This window comes from Dasypus novemcinctus, chromosome 1, assembly GCF_030445035.2.
Source record: "Dasypus novemcinctus isolate mDasNov1 chromosome 1, mDasNov1.1.hap2, whole genome shotgun sequence".
Lineage (NCBI taxonomy): Eukaryota > Metazoa > Chordata > Mammalia > Cingulata > Dasypodidae > Dasypus > Dasypus novemcinctus.
Genome location: NC_080673.1, coordinates 200,160,414 through 200,186,794, shown reverse-complemented (window position 1 = coordinate 200,186,794; position 26,381 = coordinate 200,160,414). Strand labels below are relative to the sequence as shown.

At 43.8% G+C, this 26,381-nt stretch overlaps 1 protein-coding gene across 2 annotated transcripts in view; it reads right to left on the bottom strand.

Moving 5' to 3' along the window:
• The window catches only part of SLC2A9 (solute carrier family 2 member 9), a 274,455-nt gene that overhangs the window by 110,510 nt on the left and 137,564 nt on the right, over positions 1-26,381 (bottom strand). For both annotated transcript variants that reach the window (XM_023587389.3, XM_058301081.2), the window contains one exon: positions 10,687-10,819. In XM_023587389.3, coding sequence (XP_023443157.2) covers positions 10,687-10,819 — 133 coding nt within the window. The remainder of the gene's footprint in view (positions 1-10,686; positions 10,820-26,381) is intronic.

The following is a 26,381-nucleotide window of genomic DNA, read 5'->3' as shown; positions in this document are numbered from 1 at the left end:
AGATGGGCCACATCTTAACTGAAGGAACCTCATCACAGGGTCCTACGTACAATAAGTTCACACCCACAGGGATGGATTACATTTAAGAACATATTTTTCTAGGACAACATACCTCCCAACCACCACATCCTCTTCACCCTTATCACTAGGGCTGTGAGAGGTCACAGGGAGGATAGATGAGGGAGAATTGGCCAGAGACTCGCATCTTGAAGTCAGAAGCCCTGACGCTTGAACCCCAGCTCCCCTGCTAGGCAAGTGGGTGATGATGACAAGTTCCCATGCCCTCTTGCTTTAGTTTCTCACCTATGAAAGGGGAAGGACTGACTGCCTTCTCCCAGCCCAGGAATTCCGCAAGGCAAGTATTATTCATGACCTCTCACAAGTGAATTGTAGTCAGCAGCGCAGAGCTGAATCAAGACCTTGATTTACTTTCCTGTTATTCAACACTTAGCAAACGAAGGACTGCTAAATGCTGAGCCCATGGAGCTTAGAGAGACATGGTCCCTGCTCCTCAAGCTCACTGGGGAGGGACACAATTGAGCCCATACAGCCAGCCTGGGGGCCTCAGGGAAGGCTTCCTTCCACAGCGCAGGAAGGAGTGCACTGTCCTACATGCACCTGGCCTCTTCAGTGTGGTGGCCACGAGAATGTCCCCCCAGATCCCCAACTACAGGAATGGAATTGACCAAGGCTCTGGCCACCATGCTCTGAATTCCATCATCATGTGTGTACTGAGGTCAAGCTTCCTGGGGGCTACTCCCAGCCAAATGCTTGGCACAGCAGGGAAAATAAGGCAGGCTTGCCCAGGGGCTGATGATGGCTCATTGATTCCCTTAGGGCTTTCGGAACCTTCCTTACCTCTCCCTAGGATGCTTCTGCCCAACTTTGTCTCTCTCTCTCTTCTTCACTCAGGTCATTCTGGTCTCATTGCCTGATGTGCTCAGCCTTTGCTGTCTCTTTCTCCATTTTCTTTCATTGGCAGTTACTTCAATAAAATCCTTACACATTTAATCCCTTTTTGATGTCTGCTTCTTGGGGGACTCAGACCAAAACAATCTGTGAACAGGACAGATAAAAATCCAGCTGTCGTGGAGCTGCATGGGTTCTTTGAACATGAATAGGAATCAGCTGGACCAAAAGGAAGGATGGAGCATTGTAAACACTGGGGTCATCACCCAGGCCCCTCTACGGCCCTCTGAGATGGACATCAGTATTACAGGATGATGGGGAAGGATTTTCCCGGAGGCCCCAGAATTTCCCTGCAGACCCCAAGCCTGAGCTGGTCCAGGATGCCTACAGACTCCCTACAGGGCTATTTCCTGCACCTTCCTGAAAAGGACCTGCTGGATACACGATGAGCATTTGCTGATTGACTGGTTTCAGCCACATGATTATAATCTCTACCACTGATGTTGCTCCAGAGATTTTGCACATTGAAAAGCTTTCCTGGGAAGCAGACTTGGCCTAATGGATAGGGTGTCCGTCTACCACATGGGAGGTCCGCTGTTCAAACCCTGGGCCTCCTTGACCCATGTGGAGCTGGCCCCCACGCAGTGCTGATGCGTACAAGGAGTGAGGTGCCATGCAGGGATGTCCCCTGCATAGGGGAGCCCCATGCACAAGGAGTGCACCCCGTAAGAAGAGCCGCCCAGCGCGAAAGAAAGTTCAGCCCGCCCAAGAATGGCGCTGCACACACGGAGAGCTGACACAGCAAGATGACGCAACAAAAAGAAACCCAGATTCCTGTGCTGCTGACAACAACAGAAGTGGACAAAGAAGAACACACAGCAAATGGACACAGAAAACAGACAACTGGGGGTTGGGGGGGTAAGGGAGAGAAAAATAAATAAATAAATAAATTTTAAAAATCTATAAAAAAAAAGAAAAGCTTTCCCACATCTGTGAGCTTGTTTGATCATCCTTTGGGATTCTTGAGATAGACATTTGTGTTCCTCCCATTTTACTTGTGAGAAAACTGAGCCTTTGTCAGAGGCTGGGGAACTTCCGTGTCTCCTGGCTACAACAGGGAGAAGAGGACACTGGAACACCATCTGTCCCCCTCTCTGTCAGTCCTGGGCCCACACACCCTTCCTAGAGCCAAGGAGCATCAACATTGCAGCAGTGACATTGGCAGGCATAAAGAAGGGAAGAAACATGTGTGAGCTTAACAGTGAATGCCAGAATTTATCTTGTCATGATAAATGCTTGGAGTAAAATGTGTCTGCTGAAGCTCTGCATGTCAGCTGATTCTAAAGCTTCAGAAGGGGGGAAGCTGTCAATGTGCTCAAAGGAGAAGACCTTGGCTCTCCTGGGGCCATCTGGAAGGTAGAGGGGATGGCAGCAGAGGGACGAGGAAAGAAGAGGCTGATGAGAAGCAGGGTACCTCACACGTTGGGAAGCACCCCTTCCTAGACTCCCCCTGCATCTTCCAACTGGTCTCTAAACACGCCAGTGATTTGGGTTATGTAGCAGTTTAGCATTATTTATGAATTCCAAAAATAGAAATGTTGATTATGTTTGTAAACTAGTCTGTTCCTCTGGGGTTGTGATACCCTTAGATTGTATTGGATTCAGAGGTTTCACTCTTACTTGATTAAATAATGATTAAGGTTTTGATTGAGCCATGTCAGTAGGATGTTGAGAAACCGCACCGCAGACGAGGGAGGTTGGAGTTTTGAGCTGGCGCACAGGAAGTAAACACACGGGAGAGAGAAGAGCAGCTGAGCCCAGAAAGAAATGAACCCTGGAAAGAGAGGAACCCAGGAAACCTTAAACTTTGCAGGTGCTGGCAGCCATCTTGCTTCAAAATGTGGCAACAGACTTTGGTGGGGGAAATAATTTATGCTTTATGGCCTGGTATCTATAAGTTTCTACTCCATATAAATACCCTTTTTAAAAGCCAACAGATTTCTGGTATTTTGCATCAGCATCCCTTTAGCTGACTATACAGACTTTAGCTGACTAATACAGAATTAATGATTGCACTTGAGGTTTTTTTTTTAAGATTTTATTTATTTATTTAATTCCCCTCCTCCCCCGTTGTCTGTTCTCTGTGCCTGTTTGCTGCGTCTTGTTTCTTTGTCCGCTTCTGTTGTCGTCAGCGGCACGGGAAGTGTGGGCGGTGCCATTCCTAGGCAGGCTGCACTTTCTTTCGAGCTGGGCGGCTCTCCTTACGGGGCGCACTCCTTGCGCGTGGGGCTCCCCTACACGGGGGACACCCCAGTGTGGCACGGCACTCCTTGCGCGTATCAGCACTGCGCATGAGCCAGCTGCACAGGTCAAGGAGGCCCGGGGTTTGAACCGCGGACCTCCCATGTGGTAGACAGATGCCCTAACCACTGGGCCAAGTCCATTTCCCTGCACTTGAGGTTTCTGAGGAAACTAAAGAAGGGTCTGAATTTCCATTTCAGGTTATTACGATGTGGACAACTAAGTGCCAAGAAGCATAGGAAACTGAAACATAAGTGCTCAGGGCATCCAAGAAATCTTGAAGAAGGCTTTGGGCTTGCCTGTGCAGTAGAACTCAGGGTACAGGCAATTTCTCTGAGTTCTGCAGACCAGAGCATTACTCAAGAATGGCGCCAACCACAGGCACAAAACAGAAAGCATCCTCCGCCTTGGTGGAACACTCAGTTACTAAATTTAAAGTGAGTCCAATCATTAATATTCAAAGTCTTGCTCTCTTTGGAATGAGAAGTGTTTTGAGCAATTTCAAGGCACACTTCAGTGCTCTGGGTGCTAGGGACTTTTGTAGGGTGGTTTCTAAGCTCTGTTTGTGTGGCAGTTTGATATTATTGATGAATTCCAAAAAGTAATACTGATTATGTTTGTAAACTGGTCTGTTCCTCTGGGCAAGTGATACCCTTAGATTGTATTGAACTCAGAGGTTTCACTTTTACTTGATTATATTGCAACTAGGGCTCTGATTGGGCTATGTCAGTAAGATACCAAGTCCCCACCCCCTTGGTGGGTGGGGACTCACAGAGAACACAACAAGGCAAAGGAGACAGAGTTTTTAATGCCGGAGTCCCAGGGAGTAAATACACAGAGAAACAGATATGTGAGGAAAGAGAAGATTCTATTAGACACGGCAGAGGCTGTGGGAAGAGAGACGGGCTGTTCACCTTGTGGAGGGAGCAGAGCAGCTGAGCCTGGAGAGAAATGAACCCTGGAAGAGAGATGAGACTTTTCCCAACCTACAGCTGATACTAGAAGAAGCAGGGACCATGGAGCCTTAGGAGGAAGAGGAAGTCTGAACCCTTGCAGATGTCGGCAGCCAAATTGCTCCAACGTGTAGCAACAGACTTTGGTGAGGGAAGTATTATAACTTACACTTTGTAACTGTAAGCTTCTACCCCAAATACCCTTTATAAAAGCCAACAGATTTCTGGTATTTTGCATCAGCACCCCTTTGGCAGACTAATACAGTTTGCTTCATCAACAGTGAGCTCACAGCCAACAGCCCTATAACTCAGACCTGGACAAAGCTTATCTAAACCCCACACTCTCTTTGTAAGGCACATCACAGCCTTCTTGCACTCAGGAATACTAGACAGCACTTCAGCACTACATGCAAGGGTCATTTTAAACAGCAAAGTCACCAACAAAATGCAAAAAAAAAAAATGTGGCTCTGAACAAAGCATGAAAAGGACACCTGTATACAGTGTGAGAGCTGAAATAAGAAGGTACGGTGTTGCCTTGTTTGATCTCAGCTGAGATTGTGCATACTGGGTGATTTGAATTTTTCAGTGCTCTGTGAATGTCCACAAAAGACCATGGAAGTGCCTGGAATATTGACTCTGGGGTTACACATAAGTTTTAACTAGTGAGTGAATGTGCAAATACATAACATATGAGCAATGAGAACTGACTATACTTTCTTTTGCCTTAATAAAAACCAGACTCCATGTAACCAAATAAACATACATTAGTCCCTAGCACAAAAGAAAATGAAGTCAACTGTCTGCAATAAGTGCCATTATTGGGACCACTTCTGTCCAGCTCGTGTGTGATTGTCTCCTGGATATTTCCCGACCAGCTTCGGATTGAGAACAGCCCCTAATCCAGCTCAGGCCACTGAGGCAGATGCCCAGAGCATCTGTGGCCTCGGGGGCAATGAAACATTCTTTAGGGCCCTAAGGCATCATTGGAAATGCAATGAGATGCAGAAAGCTGCTTTTACCAGGATAGGTTTGCTAATACTCCTGGCATGCGAGAATGCCTTGGTGAGGTCCAGGAAGGACAAACGAAAGTGGTTCCCAGGAACTTCAGGGCTTGAGCTGAGCTCAGCAGGTGGCACTAGGTCCCTGCCAGAGCTGAAGGGGACCAGTGCTCATGTGCCCACTCAACGTCACATCTATATAAATGCTGAGTTGGCCATTTTGAGGGCTAAACGTTATCAGCCTCCAGAGCACCCACCATGTCTTGGTCCAGCAGGTCCCTGCCAATAGGTGCTTCAAATGCCTTCCTAATAGGCTGCCGCCTATTAGGCTGCTGGTGGCCAGACTCCACCATTCACCCTCCTCTCCTCTTTAGGGGCAGATCCTGACTTTTTATGGCAACAGTACACTAAAGGACTACATTTCCCAGCCTTCTTGGCAGTTGGGAGAGGCCTCGTGTTTATGTTCTGACCAAGAGATACCAGCAGAAGTGTGTGCCTTCCAGGAAGACTTCTTAGAGTGGAAGGAGCCAGCAAGCCCTTTCTCCCACCTCCTCCTTCTGGCTGGAATGCAGGCATGCTGCAGCCATTTGGGGCCATGAGGGAACTACCTGAGGATGACAGGTCAATGGATGAGAGGAGCATAAATCCCTGTGCCCTGGGAACCAGAGCAGCCTTCCACCACTGACCATTTATATATATATATATTTTATGTGAGAGAGAAATAAACTTCTCTTTTGTTTAAGGCATGTTTTTTCTGGGTTTTCTATCATAATGTGACTGAACCCAATCCTACCAGGTCTACATAACTTTCTCTACAAAAGCAAAGCACAAAAACCCCCACACTCATCATCATCAAAATGCCAACCAAAATTACACCAGCAGCCAATAACAGACAGTCTTCACTTTCTATTCAGGTCAGGGATCTAGCCAATAATTGGGCTTCTAAGTCCTATACTCCACAGACACATTCCCATATAAACAAAACAAAACAAAAACAACAAAAAACAGTAACATAAATTGAGGCACACAAAGAACGCTCTGTGGATTACCAGGGACTGAGGTCTGAGCCCAGCAGGCTGAGGGCTGGCCTCTGCCAAGTCTGGCCTGTGCCCTGATTGGTTTCTGACACCCTAAGACCAACAAAGGCCAAGGAGAGGGGGGATGAGCAGGGATGCGCATTTCCAGAAAAGCGTCTGGGCATATCATCCCTTCACGGTGAAGAGCCTCTTTTACCTTTTTTCTCTGGTCTATTTATTTTTCCTGAAGTAGATCTCATCCACACCCTGTAATTCTAGTGCAGATGTCAAACAGCACCTCTACCCACCCTCAATCCCAGGAATGGACAACAACCCATACTGGCTAATCAGGGCATTCTAGCTCCCAGGGCACTGATTGGTCCGAGGATGGCCATGTGATCTAAGATGGGGCAATCTGACTTCTTTCCTTTGGGCATTCCCGTGTGTGCTGTGTGCTTTATAACACTCCTAAGATAGTGTTATAAAGTTAGAACTTCTCAGGACTGTCTTGATGCTTAGACATCGAAGCATGTCTTAGAATGCAACCAACAGAATTCTAAGAATGTCTGAGATTTGTTGAGGGAGAGAGAAAGTTTTAGCTTCTGGATCCAGCCATGCCTGAAGGAAGCCAGCCTGGTGTCCCCTATTAGGAAGAACACTTATTGTTCCCTCCTGGTATGACTTTCTTTGCTTTCCCTGATGCAGGGGTATTCCACCGGTATGTCCTTCCTCACCTGCTCGTTGTCTTCTCTCCTTCCCAGGAGATGAGAAGGAATTTAGCTAATTGGTGAGTTGGGAAGAGAAACAGGTTATGCAACCTAGTTCCACCCCTTTTTTTTGGGATCTACCTGGCTGGAAGAGTACACTCTCTATCCTTCTGTGCCCTAAGTTTTACAGGAGCAGGCTCTGTAGGAGAGGCCATAGGTGGGTAGGCAAGTTTAGTCCAAGAATATTGTCCTATTGTGGCTTCTGTGACTATTGGACCTGAAGCCAATTCTGCAATTCTTTTATCAATACTAAAAGGGACATTTTAACCCTTATTTCCCCCACTTCTGCATCCATCTCCCAATTGGTTTCAAACTTGGTCAGCAAAACAGGGTGCTGATTATTGGTGTCCCTCAAGCCCCTTCACCAGGGACAGGAGTCCAGATGTTTCCCTCTTACTTATGCTGCTGCGAGTTGAGTTTCTGTCTCTTACAACCCACAGGGTGCCGATTAATGCAACTGCCCTGACCCTGATATCTGAAAACATGCCCTCTCACATTCTCTATTGTAATATTTCATTTTATTCAATTAAATAAATTTCCCCTTTTTCAAACTGGAAGTTTGGAGTGTTTCCCCACTTTTAGGCACTGGGGCATAACCTAAACTGATAAAAGTGGCATAAATAAATCAGACCCAAGAACTGAGGCTTAATTCCCCTATGAACTGGGGGTGGGGAGAGGGCAGAGAAGGCTGCAAGGTGCCTGTGGTAGAGACTGATTGCAACGATGGCCTCAGATCACAGTATCCCAATGTCTTTGTCCTTTGCCCTGTAACTTTGAAGCTCCTGCTCTGACTCTGGGCTTGGCCATGTGACTTCCTTTAGCCAATAGGATTTTAGCAGATGTGAAGCAAACAAAGGCTTGAAAAACTGCTTGTGTTTTTTTATTTCTTCTTGTGGACCTCTGGGATCACCATGCATATACTTCTGAGCTAGCCCACCGGAGGATGAGACCCATGCAACAGATCCAAGGCCATCCTAGATCAGCCAGCTGAAAACCAGACCTGTGAAAGAACTCCAGCTGAGGTGAGGAACTGCCAGGGCAAGTCCTTTCAGGAATAACGGAACCACACAGCTGGCCTACAGACTTGTGAGCAATAATAAATGCCATCATTGTAAGCCAGTAAGTTTTGAGGTGGTTTGTTACACAGCATTATTATAGCAATAGCTAACAGCTACAGGGCCCCTTTCCCCAAATTGCCAATAGGCTGGCAAAAGCGTGCTTCCCACAGTGCCAAACAAGGTGCTGGGTAATATGGTATGTTTTTAAAGCTTAGAGGCCCCAGAACCTCTCTATTGGAGCTCAGATCCCAGTTCTGCCACTGCCAGCTTTGTGTCCTTGATCAAGTTACCCCATCCTTGGTTTGTTCTTTTTTCAAGTGGGGATAGTACCTTGGCCACTTCTTATGGCTGTTGTGAGGATTTAAGGAGCTAATTCATGCAGTGTGCCTAGAAGGAAGTAGATCTCAACACTCATCAGCCAATAATGGGTATGTCCATATCCCTCAACTAGACCCATGCGCTCACCTTCAGAGGGCAGGAATGCATCTCTTTCTCCTCTCTTTCCCTGTTGCCTGGCAGAATACCCAGCACAGTAAATATCCGTTGTTGGCTGAGTGTCTGGAGTGAAATGAGCACTTTTATTGGTACCGATGTTAACTTGAACATCCTAGTTCAATCTAAGGCCAATATCTTGTACACATATATAATCATTATCAATTTTTTACCACTGTTCTTTTGCCTCACTCCCTAACTGTGCTATGAAATAAAATTTTAAACCTTCTTCATTCTGGCATTTTACATGCATGTCCCTTTCCAACTGGACTTAATTGAAACATTTCTTGAGAGTTCTTTCTCAGTGGAGCCAGATGGATTGAGAAGCATTATTCCACTGCAGGAGAGACAGAGTAGGAGGAATCACCATCTTCCAATCATGCAAAGAGAGTCCACTTTTGGGATTCAGAGCTATGTGGCTCTTTCTCCACCTTTCTTCTTTTGCTCCAGAACTTTCGCCCTGTCTGACAGCTGGCCATGTGCCATCCACCAGCCTCCTTCTCTGAAGCTTGGCTTTTGGAAGGTTTGCTTCCTCACTGGCCCAAGTGAGTAAGCCTGCCTTGTCTCCCACCCCATCAGTGCCCTCTGGCTGGCTTTTCCCAGGGTCCCTTTGTGCTTGGGATTGGGACTTGGCCTTGGAGTTATCCCTGGGTTCTAATTCTGGCTCTGTCATTTACTGGCTTTGAGATCGGAGCAGGGGGTGATTAACCAGGGTTTCCTATTGGCTTCTGAAGGAGAGAAGACTCAAATCCCATCCCCACCCCAAGCTCCAGGTAAAACTTTGGGCATATGAACGCTTTTTAAAAAAAGGTCAATATTTCTAAATGCCATATACACCAAAAACCTTTAGAACCACAGCCTCAAGCAGCTCTCTTGACCTGTCTAAGCCTCTATTTCTTTATCTACAAAATGAAGGCAATGATAATGTTTTCGGGCTTCGCTTTATAGGAATGCTTATAAGGAGTAAGTGAGAAAATGGATCTGAATCATCAAGTACAGGAAAAATATAAGCCAATTATTAAAATTTCATCATGCCCTTTGTTAACTGAGAAAATACTTGTATAGTCTGAATTTCAAAAGATGTTGCACAAATTATTTTAAACTAAAGAAAATGTAAAAGTTTAGTAAGAGACCAGCATGTGGATAGGAAATCGACAGAGTCCTTAATAATAGTGAGAGTAGATGATACAAGGCATTTCATATACATCATCTGGCTTAATCCTTTCAACGGCACACGAGGGATGTTTATGTCATCTCCACTTTACAGACGAGGGTTCTGAGGCTCACAGAGGTTAAGAGATGTCCTCAAGACCAGAAGGCAGAGCTGGGATGCAAAGTCATCCACTAATTAATTCCAAACGGTCATGTCTAACCACGATGGTGTCAGCTGTATCTCATTTAATGAAACTAAAAGCTGGGAATGCTATCTTTCATTCTTAATTGTCTAGCTGTAGGCAAAATGCTTTTGCCCTCGCAGGGGTCTGTAGAATGCCTCTGATTCTGAGAGCTGGGCTTTGACTCTGACCCAGCACCTTGCCATTTAGAGAATGTAAGGAAAACTATCCAGGAAGATTCCGGGTCCTCGTTAGGAACCCCATTTTCCCTTCCTCTAAAATGAATATTCTACTGCCTCCCTCGTATGGCTCCTGGGAATGTCACAGTGGGTCATCCTGAAGGATCACTCAGCTCTGTGACTGGTGCCCATTCTGAACTTGTATCCTTTGCTTTCCCTGCCTGTAAATGCAAGCACAGGACAACTGGTAAACCCAAGTAAGCGAGCAAGGAGGAAGGAGAAAGAAGGCTGGGAGGGAAGGCCACGATCCAGCTAAATCCCTAGGAAACCTGAGTGTATTCAACTCTGTGGTCAGGACCAACCAGAGAGGCAACAAAGGCAAACACCGCCCTGAAACCAAAAGAGCCGGGTCTGATCCCGCTGGTCACAGACTGCTGTGTGAATCCACAGTGCCTCCTCCGGGCGACCCGGAGCAGGACTGCTGGGAAGAGTAAGTGAGATAAAGGGTCCTGCTGGGAAGAGTAAGTGAGATAAAGGGTCCTAGGGCACTCGGCACAGTGCCTGGGAGACAGGACAACAATACCCCTGCCTTCCCCACTGCCCCAGGGCCCCGCGTGCTTTGCAGCACTAATTGCCATGGAGGGGCTGGAGCTAAGTGGGGAAGGAAAAGACTCCTACCTTTCGTGGCTCCCGCCTCATCGTGCTTCTCAAAGAGCAGGTAGCGTGGGCTCTCGGGGAGAAAAGGGAGGCTCACCAGCTGGATGAAGGCAGGGATGGCGACCATTCCAAACAGGTATGGCCAAAGGGCCTCCTGCGGAGAGAAGGAGGTGCAGCTGAAATGGAGGTGGCCTTTGGGCACGTGCCGGAAACTGCAACATTCAGCCTGGGCAGCAGCTTCGACTCTCTCCAGAAGGTCCCTCCGCCCAGGGTGATCCCCACAGACAAATGCCGCGGGGAGAGAATCACTACTGGTCAAGCACCAGCCCCATGTGTTCAGACCTTTGCATCCATGAGGTCGGCGGATCCTCACAGTCAGCTGTGAGACAGAGACCTGGGCTCAGGGCAGCCAAGTGTCTTGTCCAAGGCCACCCGGTGGGTGCCAAGGAGACTCATACTCAGACCTGGCTGGCTCCGTGACTCCTGGGGGCATTGTGGGAAGCTGGAAGGGGCTTGGTGCTTTCCTTGTGTGGCCCTGAGCCTTCCTTTCTCCACCTGTTGAATGGGATGACCACAGCCACCTCCCAGCCTGTTGTGAGAAAGGAATCAGAGAATGCTCTGATGGGGGGGGCTGTACGCAGTGGATGTGCAGCAGGCACTTCCCATCTCTGTTGGCACCACCTCACTAACCACCCCGGGGCCCACAGTATTTGACCTGCCTCTCTCCTATAGCATCCCTAAGAAGTGACAGTGGTGGGAGACTGGGGGACAGGGAACAGGCTGTCCCTTAGGTAGGGAGGACTTTTCATTTTCCAGCCTGCTGTGTACAAGAGACACTATTCAAGACACATTTGAACTCCCTTCAGGCAGCCCTATTCATGTAAATGCAGCTTGGCTGCAGCCTGGAGCCGCCGTATCATGCTGATTAAGGAGGCATTCCTCCTGATCTGCTGTTCTTTCCCCACGTTTACCAATAAGCTCCCCCCATGCCTCTGAAAGAACAGGATGTCTACTGCGAGGCTATTCTGATGAGGAGAAAGATGAAAAGCAAAGCACTCAATGCCAAATTCTTAACAGCTTTTAATTCCTAAGAAAGTTAAAAAAAAAGACAGCTGAGGAGAAAATAAGACACATTCAGAACTGAAAAGACTTCAAACAATGGGCAAAGGTTCAGTCAGCTCTAGGTTTGGGTCCTACAGGAATGTGTCCATAGAACCCATGAGTGTCAAAGCGGCAGCAGCCCCAGCCCCCAGTGTCCCTAGCTCTCTTACAGCTGTTCTCCTTTAGGAAGAATTTCACTATGTTTTTCTCCCAGGACCCACTTCCATATGGAGGCCTTTGATCATAGAGGCCCCATAAATTATAAGCTTGCATAAGGGTAGAACAGGCAGGGCCTCTTGAGGTGCAGCAGGAGAAGCTGCTTGCCAAAGCGCGTGTGGCCAGTGGTTGGTCCAGTGTCCTGATTTTCAAGGTACTGTTGCTTCTACTCCCTTTTCTGTACACAATAACAATTTATATTCACAAAACTCCTCTGATTTCATCAGCTAGCCCACTTCTTCCTTTGCCCTGTGAGGACCTGGTAAGGCCATTGCTAGCTTTTCAGTATGGTGGAGAGCTGTATCTGAAGGACTATGAGGGGAGACAGAAAGTTTACTGGTTGCCTAAGGCTTGAGGGGTGGGGAAGTGGGAGGTGCTAATGGAGACCCATTTCTTTCGGGGCTGAAAATATTCTGGAATTGGATAGTGGTGATGGTTGCACAACTTTGTGTCCATACTGAAAACCACTGAATGGTGCACTTTGAAAGGCTGATTTTTAGGGTATATGAATAACAATAAAAAAGACCAGGGGATTAAAAAAAATGACATAATACAAGTGGAATTTCCACTACATATCATCTTTTTGTATATTGTTGTTTATTCTGTTTTCTTTCAGAGCTTGGCTGCTGCCTCAGTAAAAGTACTGTGAGAGATGAGAAAACCAACCGAATTAAGCTCTTGCTATGTGCCGGGAGGAGTGTGAGTGAGGCACATCATTACCTTGCTCGACCTCACAGCAACCCACAGAGACCGGACTACTGTGATTTAGAGATGCAGTGACAGATACGCCAGGGCTGAGTTGTCCTGGCCAGACCAGGCACAGGTGGGAATGAAGCCCAAGATTTTCCCACAGCATCTTGACAGAAGGGTCACTTCCCAGGGGCCACAGCATCGGAGCTGCCTCTGGGTGGAAAGAAGCATCCTTGTAGTAGGAACAGCATGTATGGAAGCACATAGCTTGAAACACTCTGGCTCATTGGGAACAACGCTGTAGCTAGACTGTAGGGCAGGGGATTCTGGAGACGTGGGGCTGAAGCTGGGGACTTGAGCAGAGGTTGGGTCACAGTGGCTTTGCCGTGGAACTTGGGCTTGACTCTGAGCACAATGAGTCAGGGACAAGGTGCCTTTGGGGGACTTGAAGCACTTAACTGAGAAAGTGCAGAGCTTGGGCACTGGTTTACTCAGGAGGGACTGAGCTGAGCAATCAGCAGAGCTAGCAAACCTGGTTTTTTCCAGTGAGTGTTCAGAGATTTCCTGGAAATGTGAGCTAACCACAGGGAAAGGAGCTATATTTAAGAGTGATTATTCCCCTCATTTTCTGCCAAAAAAAAAAAAAAAAAAAAGTGATTGAGTGTGTGAATGGGCAAGTATTTTGAATGGAGTATTTCAGTCCATTTATACCACATGACCTACCCAAATAATACTGAAACTTGCCGTCATGACCAGCATATATGGAAACTGTACCAAGTGCCTTACAAAAGTATTTCTAGTAATGAACTTACATGTCTCCTCCCTAACAACAGTATTATTGACACAGTAACAATCACCCACATCACTGAGTCATGGCTCTTAGCCTGGGGCAGGGAAGTATCAATGGTTAGAGGCAAAACTTCTGAGCAGGCTCTCTGGGTTTGAATTGTACCTCTACCCGCATCTGCTGTCACCCAACTGTTAATGCCTCAGTTTTTTCATCTGTAAAGTGGGGAAAATGATATTGTCTACTCATGGTTTTCTGTAAGGATTAAATGAGCTAACACATGTATAAAGTGTTTAACTTAGAACCACACACACAGTAAGTGTTCAATAGCAGCTTTTATTAAAGATGAACTCCTTTAATCCTCACAATAATGCTCTGGGATAGAATTCTTTATTATCCCCATTTTACAGAAATATTAACTGTAGCACAGACTGGTTAATTGTGTCCCCATGATTCAATGCTCACAAGGTCTGGAAAGAGGTGCCTCCATGACCAGGGAGGTGCTATGAGGTCACTAGACCTAGAAGTAGATCCAAGTGAACTCTGTTCAACCTTCTTCCATCTGCCTCCAGGCCAAGGAGAGCTCAGTGATCCTGCTGGGTGCTCCCTGGCACCTGGTTCAAAAAGGAAACTGAGGACTAGCATTTTGCCCTATTATCTCAACTGTAGGCTTCCTGAGGGCACATAGCAGTTGTTCAGTAAATGTCCACTGGAGGAACAAATGTTTGTGTGTGAGTGTGTGTGTGGAGAGTATGTTTCTTACACAGTGGTCATTTTCACAGAGTCCCTTTGCCATTTGCAGAGGGAAACCTCTGCCTTTCTTTTTCAGGAACTATTCAAAAAAGAAGACCCTAGGACCATAAACACAAACAGGATGAAAGTGAAAGGATAGGAAAAAATATTTCATGCAAATAGTAACTAAAAGAGAGCTGGAGTGGGCATATTGATATCAGACAAATAGACTTTAAATTAAAAACTGTTACAAGAGACAAAGAAAGACATTATATATTGATAAAAGGGTCAATTCAACAAGATGTAACAATTGTAAACATACATGCACCTAAACAACAGGGCAACAAAATATACAAAGAAAACACTGACAGAATCGAAGGAGAAACAGTTCTACAGTAATAGTTGGGGGTTTCAATACATTATATTCAATACTGGATGGACCATCTAGACAGATGCTCAGTAAGGAAATAAAAGACCGAACTATACTATAAACCAACTAGATCTAACAGACACGTATATAACACTTCATCCAACAACAGTAGAATATACTTTTTTTTTTAGTTTAAACAGATCATTCTCCAGAATAGACCATATGTTAGACACAAAAGAAGTCTCAGTAAAATTTAAAATATTGAAATCAGACAAAGTAACTTCTCCATCCACAAAGGAGTGAAGCTAGAAATTAATAACAGAAGGAAAACTGGAAAATGTACAGATATGTGGAAATTAAACAATACACTCTTAAACAATCAATGGGTTAAAGAAGAAATTATAAAGGAAATTAGAGAATACTTAGAGATGAATGAAAATGAAGAGATGATATACTAAAACTTATGAAATGCAGTAAATGCACAACTAAGAGTGAAATTAACAGCTATAAATGCCTATATTAAAAAAGAAGAAAAATTTCAAATAAATAACCTAACTTTACAACTTGAGGAACTAGAAAAAGAAGAGCAAAGTGATCTCAAATTTAGCACAAGAATGAAAATAATGAACATTAGAGCAGAGATAAATGAAATAGAGAATAGAAAAAAATTGAGAGAATAAAAAGTTGGCTCTTTGAAAATTTTAATAAATCCAACGAATTTTAGCTAAACTGACAGAAAAAAAGAGAAAAGATGAAAATAACCAAAATTAAAAGGGAAATGGTGATATCACTACTGATTTACAAAAATACAAATGATTGTAAGAGAATACTATGAATATTGTACATCAACAAATTAGGTAATTTAGAACAGATGGAAAAATTTCTAGAAATACTCCATTACTTAAATTAATTCAAGAAGAAATAAATAAACTCAACAAACCTATACAAGTACAGAGGTTAAATCAATAATCAAAAACCTTCCACCAAAGATGGACTGTGGTTACCAGAGTGAATATGAGAATGTGCTCTCATGAACTATAATAAATGTATAATATTAATATAGGGTGTTCACAATTGGGTGGGTTGGAGGGAATTACACAAAATGGGCTATAGATAATAGTAATATTTTGATGATGTTCTTTCATAATTTGTAACAAATGTTTAACAACAATGCAAGGTGATATGTGGGAGTCTTGTATGATGATATATGTTTGTTTTGTATATTCAGAACTTTTACTATACATTTATTGTTTATGTATGCTCACGTATGAATGATATCCTTTAATGAAATTTTATTTTTAAAAAACCTTCTACCAAAGAAAAGTTCAGGACCAGATGGTTTGATTGGTGAATTCTACCACACATTAAAAGAAGAATTAACACCAATCCTTCTCAAACTCTGTCAAAGCATCAAAAGGAGGAAATACTTACTAATTCACTCTATGAGGCTAGCATTAAAGTCTTGTAAAGACATTATAAGAAAAGAAAATTATCAATCAATATCCCTCATGAATACTGATGCAGAAATCCTTAACAAAATATTATCAAACTGTATCTAAAAAAACTATACACCATGACTGAGAGGATTTTTCCCAGGAATGCCAGGGTATTCAACATGTGAAAATCAATCAATGTAATGTTCTATGTAAGTAGAATGAAGGGGAAAAAAACCCCACACAATTATCTCAATAGATACAGAGCAGGCACTCAGAAAAATCTGTTTTTTTTTTAATTTAAAAAATTCAGAAAAGTAGGAATGGAAGGAAACTTACTCATCATGATAAAGACCATTAATGAAAAACCCACAGCAAACATCATACACAATGGTAAGAGACTTAAAGCTTTCCTCCTAAGAGAAAAATGATGCCTGCTTTCACCACTGCTATTGAGTATTTACTAGAAGTTCTATCCAGAACAATTAGGCAAGGAAAGACAAAGTATCCAAATTGGAAAGGAAGAGGTAAAACCATCTCTATTTGTAGACAACATGATCTTTTTTTTAAATAAATCAATCTTATTGATACATATTAATAAAGCAGAAATATATTCAAAGTGTACAATCACTGGTATTCAGTATAATCACATAGTTGTATTTTCATCATTTCAGTCATTTTTACAGCATTTTCATTATTCCAATAATAATAATAATAATAAAAAACAAAAAACAAAAAATAAAATCTCATCATTTCTCAATTTCTCTATGCTTCCCCTGCCATACATAACTACTATTCTGTTTCTGTCTCTCTAGTTTATTTTTATTTATATTTTGGAAAAACAGTCTTATAAATTAAATATCACCCATACTTGTATTTTACATGAGGTTTCAGATGTTATACAGTCCCATGTTACATTTTTTAGCTTTCCTTTTAGCAATGTACATGTCCTTAGACTTTCCCTTTCAACCACTGTCATACCCATATAATAACTCTGTCAGTTACAAACACTATGATATGCATTCACCATTTCTATTCATTTCCAAAGATTTACAAACAATCTTTTTACCAATTCTGCACAGATTAACCCTCAGAACATGATCCTTTGTTTAGAAAATCTGAAGAAATCCACAAGAAAACTATTAGCGCTAAAATACGAGTTCAGCATAGTGGCAGGGTACATGATCAACATGCAAAAATTGATTGGTTTCCTGAACACTATTAATGAACAATTCAAAAAGGAAATTAAGAAAATAATTCCATTTACAATAGTCTTTAAAAAATAAAATATCTGTGAAAAAGTTTAACCAAGGATTCAAAAAATTTGCACAACCAGAACTACAAAACACTGCTGAAGGAAATCAAAGATCTAAATAAATGGCAGATCTAAATGAATGTTCATGAGGATGAAAAGAGTTAATAATTGTTAAGATGTTAATATTACCCAAAGCAATATACAAATTCAATGCCTTCCCTATCAAAATTCCAGGAGCCTTTTTTGCAGAAACGGAAAAAGTAATCCTCAAATGCATCTGGAACTACAAGGGCCCCGATATCCAAAACGACTTTGAAAAAGAACAAAGTGGAAGGGTACATTCCCAATTTATTGTACTACGAAGCTATAGTAATCAAAATAGTATGGTACCAGCATAAAGACAGACAAATCAGTGAAAGAACATTGAAAGTCCAGAAATAGGCCCATACATCTACTGTCAACTGATTTTCAACAAAGGTGCTAAGTACATGCAGTGAGGAAAGAGTAGTCTTTTCAACAATGGTACTAGGAAAAATGGAAGCAGATTAGGGGTTACCAAGGAATAGGGGATGGGGGAAGGGAGAGTGTTTGTAAACCTGTTTTTTTTTAAAGTGAAGGAACCCATAATGACAATACCTCATAAATAGAGAATATAGGAAAGAAATACATTTTTTAAAAATGCATTACTAATCTAACACAGAACAATGAGTTGATACCGAAAGTCAGTCTCCAATGAGCTGGTACAGCACAAGAGGTTCCATCTCTATTAACTTGGGTCAGGATTCTTACACCTGTTTCTTTTATTTGAGAGGAAAGAAAAATAGGGAATCTTGTTGGCTGAGCTGATTTTTAACTCCCTATCAAATGAGGTGAGAGGGTCTTGCAATAACTCTATTACCTTGCTCTTTTATATCTAAGGTTTCCATTTTAAAAATAGATTTCTAAGTTATGTTTTCCCCAACTACAGCCCTTTCCATAACCAATGACCTCCTGGATATGGTAAGACAGCAAATAATCTTTTCTTGGAGTTGAAATCATTGATCTTACCCCAAGTCAAGTTCTGAATATAGGACATTACTTTATGCCCAAGGTCACCAACTATGAGGAGCAGGGACTGTGAGGCTGGCAGGGTCACCAAGACCCCAAAAGGACACAGGCCCAGAGGCAGCAGGCCCACCACTGCTGGATGTGAAAAGGGGAAGAAGGAGACCTACCTCACAAGGCTATTTTGGGGATACAGGAGCGCTTTTGCTTTGTATCTCTTCATATTTAGTATTTAATTATACTAATGTCTGATGTTTACTGAGTGCCAACCATGTGTGAGCTCCAAGCGAGATGCTTTATGAACAAATCTGTGTATTAAATACCCACAGTGCTTGATGTCATCAAAATATACCTCATGTTTTATCTCCTAAGTTCCTTTAAAATGTCCTAAGTGGGGGTACACTTCCCCTCCCCATCCCGGGCATCCTTTTTCTCTGTTAGGAAATAGTATTTAGGGTCAGTTTCAACTCAGTTATCAGAATGTCCAGTGCAAAAAATAATCAAAGTCAACCTAACGGAGTAACAAATCTTCTTCCATGCTTTAGGCTGGGAACCTGCAGGGGAAGAATGGGGTGTGGGGGAGGAGGGATGATGGTTGGCTTCTCTGCTTCTCATCCTTTTCCTCTTCCCTAGCTCCTGAGCCAGTGTTTGGCCCCTGCAGGGTTTGAGCTAGGGATAAAGAAGTGGTGAGGAGCTAGCTCAAGTCTCGGGCCTATGGATGTTTAAAGCTGATATTCTTTCCCTCATGAGAAATTTCATTAGTGTTCTGGAGGGTTCCATCCCTGGAGACCACACTCTGCAATTCCCCCACATAGAGGGTTTATACCTCTCTTTGGTGGTAAAGTTGCACTCAACACCAAGTCTCCTGCCAAAAGGGAGTTGGGGCTGAAATCCAGCCTGCTCCAATGTCCAAGCTGGGTGTGTCCACAGGGCTGGGTCCATGTGGGTTGGCAGGGGTCCTGCCAGAGCTCTTGCTGCTGGTGACCGCTTCTTCCTGAAATCTCCTCCATGCCTTCTGTGACTCTCCAGCTACTCTCAGCCTCCCGAGGGATTTGAGCTGAGCCCTCTCCTCTGTTCATCTCACTCACTTCTCCCAGGGAAGTGGTTCTCAAAGTCTGGCTGCACATTGGAATCATCTGAAAGAGTTTTAAGAACGACTCATGCCTATCTCTCGCTCCCAGAGACCTGAGGTTGATTGGCCTGGAGTGTGGCCTAGATGCTGGGGGTTTTTTAAGCTAGTGTCAGGGCCTCTCTCCCACTTTCAGCCCCTGCAGGGGATGGTGGTGCCCTGCCCAGAACAAGGGACTCACCTTCCATCTGCTGGGAGTGCTGCCTGCTATGGGACACGGCTGAACTCCTCCTCTGGAATTGCACCCAATGGGCATGTCCTCCAGCAAGGTAACTGTAGCAGTTTGATATTATTTATGAATTCCAAAATAATACATTGATTATGTTTGTAAACTAGTCTCTTCCTGTGGGAACAGACCATTTGATTGTATTAGATTCAGCCGAGATGTCTTGGATTAAATTATGTTAAGATTAGGGCTTTGATTTGATCACATCAGGGTTGAATCCCCACCTGCTTGGTGGGTTATATAAATGGACACTCACTCAAGAAGACCCACAGAAGAAGGCACAGGAAGAAAGAGAGCTCCACAGACACAGAAGAAGAGAGAACTTGGTCATTTTGATCTTGCCATGTGACAGAAAGGAGAAGGCTCAAACAGTTAAAGCCCCAGGGAGAGCTGGGCCATAAGAGTTTGCAGCTGAAGAGACCTGAGCAGCTAAGAAGGCCTAGAAAGAAAGGAGCCCTCCAGCCTACAGCTGAGATCTCAAGAAGGTGGGCCCATGGAGCCTTGAGAGGAAGAAGAAGGCTGAACCCTGGCAGAGATCGGCAACCTTTTTGCTTCAACATGTGGCAACAGACTTTTGTGAGAAAAAACCTCTCATGGTACCTTTGGTTGAACTCTTCAGGGCATCATAACTACAAGCTTTTGCCCCCCAAAAATACCCTTTATAAAAGCCAACTCTACAATGAGCAGACACTGCAACTACTGCAACCAGCAAATGGCACAACCAGCAAAGATGCTCCAACAAGCAGACACCACAACTGCCACAACAAGCAGACACCACAACTGCCACAACAAGCAGACACCGCAACCACCACAATGAGCAGATGCCACAATGAGCAGATGCTGCAACCAGCAGACACCATAACCAACATATCCTGCAACAAGCAGATGTCACAACCAGCAGGGAGTAGAAGTGTCTAAAGCAGTTGGGCACTCGCCTCCCATGTGGGAGGTCCTGCATTTGGTTACTGGTGCCTCCTAAAAGAAAATGAGCAGACAATGAGCAGATGAGGGAGCCATCTCGGGGGGGGGGGGGGGAGGGGGGAGGTGTAAAAAATAAATAAACTGATTAATTAATTTTTTAAAAATTAAAAAAAAAGCCAACAGATTTCTGGTAATTTGCATCAGTGCCCCTTTGGCTGACTAATATAGTAAACCATCCCTCCCCATAAGCATCCAGCATCCTATGACAGTGGATGTGGGGGCACAAAGGCCTGGCCCCCTCCCACTTCCAAATGGGACAACTCTGCTGGACCATCACCATCCCAGCTCTTAGGCTGTGGTCTCTGTTGGGCCTGAAAGCCACTCGCCTCCCCCTGTTCAATTCTGCTTCCTTTACTCCCCCACAGGTGTTGATCTGAGAGTAGTCCCCAGTCAACTTCCTGTCCACAAACATCCATCTCAAGATCTCTTTCCTGGGGAACACGACCTAAGACCACATCTACTGGTCCATGACCTCAGATCTTCATGTCTCGCCTACACTACTTACTGGAATTCCTGACACCCATTTCCAGTTCCCCAGTGGAATCCCATGGGCTCCATAATTACATGGTCGCCTCACCTTCTGGTACCATCCTCTGATGCCATCACCACCTACCCAGTAACCCAATTCAGTGACCCAGGTGCCCCCTAATTCCTGCCTATAACTCACAACCTTACTCCCACCTTCCAACTTCCTGCCTACCCTGATATAGTCCTGTTGGTTCTATTTCTTAAATATTTCTCATATCTATCCCCTCCCCTTCAACCAATACTGGCATGGACCTTAGGGTAGGTTCTTACTGCATTTTGTCTGGATTCTTGCAATAGCATCTTAACTGTACTCAAGTCTTTCCATGATTCTTTCCATTCCTCTCACAGCCTCAGAGTGATCCTTCTAGGATATGAACTTGATGTTACATGTTCCTTCTCTAAAACCTTTCAAAATCACCCCATTGACCTCAAGTTGGATAAAGTCTAAACATCTTTGCTTGGAACATAAGCCCCCTTTTTACCTGAAGTTGCTCATAATTCCAGCTTTGTCTGGTTAGATACCACCCTTCTGCAACTCTGCTCTAACATGCTGATTTCATAACGGCCCTCTTACAGAACATCTATGTGTCCTCTAAATATTAGCACCCTTTTATGTATGACATCTGTACCTGGTATGAAATTCCATCAACCACTTGTTACCCTGCGTAGCAATGAATTTCTTTATGCATGCATCTCCCCCACCAGACCGAGATCCTCAAGGGCCATCGCGATGCCTTACTTCTTTATATATCTTGCTCGTTTCTGGCACATGGCAGGAGTTTACATTAAATGCTTGTTGACTTTCACTGTCATGCCTCTACCGTGTGCCCTGGGAGCCCAGTGGATGCAGGGCCATGGCTGCCTTGTGGCCCGAGGAGGACTTTCTTCCCTCTTCTGAGCCGCACCTTCGCTGGCCCCAGCAGAGGGCAGGGATGCGGCACTGAGCCGGGTCTCAAGTTCCTGCTGTGATTGGATAGAATTCCCAGAAAAATATTCAAATCTTTGACCTGTTAAATTCTACATCCCTGAAAATGAATCACCATTGGAACAAAAGCTGAGAGTTGAGACAAGAAACACAAGAATGGAATCGACAATTCTGGGGTAAACCAGAATTAGGCTTTTAGCAAGGAAATGAAGAATTCATTCACTGGAGACTGAGACTGAATGACAAAGGCCCATGAGTGAGAGCTGGCTCAGGGCAAAAAGCAATACTGGATGCAGAGGAAAGGGCTGTTTTACATGGAATTTTTAAATAAAAATTTTCAGAAGCATATGTATTATGACAGAGACTGTTACAAGTGTACCTTTGCCATCACCTTCTTCATTGGAAAAGTGGCCCTGGAAAGAATTTGGAAAAAGTTTGGACTGAAACTAAAGAAAACCAGCACCGTGGGCACTGCTCCTCCAGAGCTGAGTGGAGGCTCCCAGACACCCGTGGCTGGGCAGAGCCCTCTCCCGAGGCTGCTGCCACTGGACATGGCCACAGGCAGAGCGTGCTGGAGGTGAAAAGGGGGGTCTCAGCAATCTATATGTCATCCTTTTGTAACGATTTTATTTAATGCCAAAAACTTTACCTTGACCCTTGGTGTTTACTGTGCTTCTGGATTCTTAAGTCACCAAGGGAATTAAGATTTCTTATCCTCTTTCTTCATTTCTAAATGTTTGAATTATTGGGGTCAATACTACGTCAGGTCACAAATAAATGCAAGTAAATTGTAGCTAAGGTTCTTTTGACCCTAAATAAGTGAGGTTGCTTTAAAATGTTTCCAGGACCCTATTCAAAAAAAATGGCCCTATTCAAATAAAATGTTTTTGTATGTTGTTAGTTCAGGATTTACAGAATAAAGATTATCCCAGTGATGTAGTTTATGCTGCTTTCCCAGAAAACATGTCTGTCTGATAAAATTCTAAAGGCTTTTAATGCTTCCATTTGTAAAATAAAATTGAGTCTCTTCCTCGTCCCACCCCCCAAATGCTTGTTGACTGAATTAGTATTGGGTGAAATGAATGATCATTCAGGTAAGAGCTGCTACAATGGAGGAGACACCAGAACAGATACCTCTGCCCTTGAACTTTTGTTTAATGTGAAAATTTCCAGACGTGCAATTGAAAGAAAGCTAGAGAATACTCTAGGGGACTGAACAACACAGTGATTCCAGAGGTGGATGAGAATTGTGGTTGATGGTGCAGATGCAAGAATGTCCTTCTGTGAGCTAGAGCAGATGTACATCACTATTGCATGGTGGTGGGAGTGTGGAGAAGCATGGGAACAATACAACTGGTATGACCTATGGATTGTGGTTAACAGCAATACTGTAATATTCTTGCATCAATGCCAAAGATGTACTGTGTTGATAATTGGGGATATGGAAAAAGTGTGCCAAATGTACACTATGGACTATGGTTGGTGGTAATCGTCTGATGATATTACCTCATAATCTGTAACAAATATTTTGTCATGGTGAGGTATATTGGTAAAGATGTGTTGTATGGGAATTCTACACATGTACGTGATTGTTTTATAAGTTCACAACCTCTGTAATAAAAATGTATTTTAAAAAATAATAGGATGTGGGAAGTTGCTGTGGCTCAATCAGCTGGGCTCCCGTCTACCATATGGGAGCCCTGGGTTCATGTCCTGGAGCTTCCTTGTGAAGGCAGGTTTGCATGCACGCTGCAGAGAGCTGCCAGCCTGGGTGCCACAGAGTGCTGCTGGCCCGCAAGGGCCATGGAGTGCCGCTCAGTCCACAAGTGCTGTGGAGTGCCACTGGCCCGCAAGCGCCACAGAGAGCCGACTCAGCAAGGTGACACAACAAAAAGGGAGATAAGCAAAAAAAAACCACAGAAGAGCGTGCAGCGAATGGACCCAGAGAGCAGAGAGCAAGCAAGCTGCAAGGGGGTGGAATGAATAAAAAAATAAATACAGACACAGAAGAATGTACAGCAAATGGACATAGAGAGCAGACAGCATGCAAAAAGCTGCAAGGAGGGGGGGAATAAAAAAATAATAGGGTGGATTGGGGGGAAAATACATCAAATGTAAGATATGGACTATAGTTAGTTGTAATGTTTTATAATGCTCTTGCATGGTTTGTAACAAATGTTTACAACAATGCAAGCTGTTGATGGAGTGGTGATGTATAGAACCCCTGTATGATACTATGTATGTTTATTTTGTAAGTTTACAACTTTTACTATACACTTTGACTATGTATGCTCATGTATGAATGAAAGACTTCAAAAAATATTTTCTAAAATGTCTAGACATGGTATCTCTATAAAAGGACCGTCATTTTACAGTAACATAAATGAAATCCCCTTAGGAGGCATATTATAATTTCCAGTCTATAGAAGAGAAACCTTAGACCTAAAAAGGTCAGGTCACTCATCCAAAGTCACAGGAGAAATTAGGGGTTACAGCTGAATGAGAACCTGGCTCTTCTGATTCCTGCTCAGTGCTTTTTCCATGACATTATTCCTTAAACCATTTGGTTCTCAGGGCAAATCAATGCTGCATCACCTTCCCTGGAGGCAGCTGCTGGCTGAATAGAGAATTTATATGCAGATTATATTAGCCTGAACCAGCTCTGCCAGCTACTCTATACAAAGTTCTGTACAGACCTAATCAGAGATCACTCAACCTTAGCTCTGATAGCTGATGCATCACCGAAACGACTTCAGCAAGGCAACAAGGCCCATGTGTCAGCCATTCGAAAAGGGAGGAATGGTTCTGGAAACCTGCATCACCTTTGCAAGGGATGCTTTGTTGAACCTTTAATTCTTTCCACTTGTTTATGAGCTGGGTTTCACAAGGGAAACAGCAGAGTCTGGACGTGGAGGAAACTTCCCTTCATTCATTCAACAGATGTTCATGGAGCCCCTTTGACCTCTCCATCCCCACAACCCCCTCGCTGGAAGGGGTCCTGGTTACAGAACTCCAGAGCCTTGGGATAGGGAGTGTGTGATTGGCTGTGCCTGTACCACCTCACTTGTTACCATCTCCATGCCAGCTTGTGCAGAAATCTGTCTCTACAGAGTAGAAGCCAACTACCAAGAAAACCATTCACTGTAGTAGATGAGTTGCTCTAGAATCGCTATTCTTGTTGTGTGTTCATTGTCTGGCAAAAAATAACAGGGGTTTCAAGAACATGGGCTTTTATGATAACCCTCTCATTTTTCTCTATTAGAAATAATATGGTAAAAGAAAAAAAAAAAAGAAATAATATGAAATTCTTTTCCAACAGGAAGTTCTGAACACTGGCTATGAGTAGAGAGCTCAGACAGTGACCAGCCAAGGCTCAGCCTTCAAGAAACTCCAGTTCTTCCCCTCTTCCTATATTTTTCTGATCTTCTATGAGGTTTGAGTGTTCTTTGCCTCACTTGATTCTCAAGTAATCTCATGGGAAAGTAAGGTCAAAAACCATTATCCCCACTTTAAAGATAGGGAAACTCAGTCTAAAGAGGGAAAGAGGGAAAGAGTTTGGTTCAAGGTCCTGCAGCAAAATTATTCATGAAATAAAGTTTGTCTCTTCCCTAATTGAGAGAGAGAGAGAGAGAGCACCATCCTAAGTTTTTTACCATATGGATCTTGCACTGACCAACCTATAGCAATAGAACAATTTTGTAAACATTTGCTAAAACCTTCACAATAATACTCAGCTTCATCCTTAACATCCTGCCATCATCCTCATGTGGGGAAACTGAGACACAAAGAAATTACGTCACTTATTCACAGTAATGCACCTTATAAACAGCAGAGCTATGATTAAATAAGGCAGTGCAGACCCAGATCTGTGCTCTTGACCTCTACGCTGTCCTCATAAACAGACAGGTCACTGGTCAGCTGCACTTTGTTGAGGTAGTCTCCATTCCCCCGGCTATACATTTACAGAGCCCTCCCTTCTCCACGGAATTAGCTAACCACCATTCTTTGCTGAATAATTCTGACTGGAGTCAAAGCCTATTTTTAATCCCTTTATCAACCTCTTGGTTTCTGGGGCTCATTGTTCTGGCATGTTCAGGCCATTGCTTTGTCCTCCATCTTCCGCTATATTCTTGTGTATTTTTTGCCCTCTGATCTGCATCCTCCAAATAGAATTTCAAGAAAGGAAGACAAAGAAATGTGGTTCGCTATAAGCCTTGAAAAAGCACAAGTACCAACCATATGAATTGGACTTTCTTGTTGATGAATTCAGTTCTTCAGAGATGAGGCTTGATTTTTAAG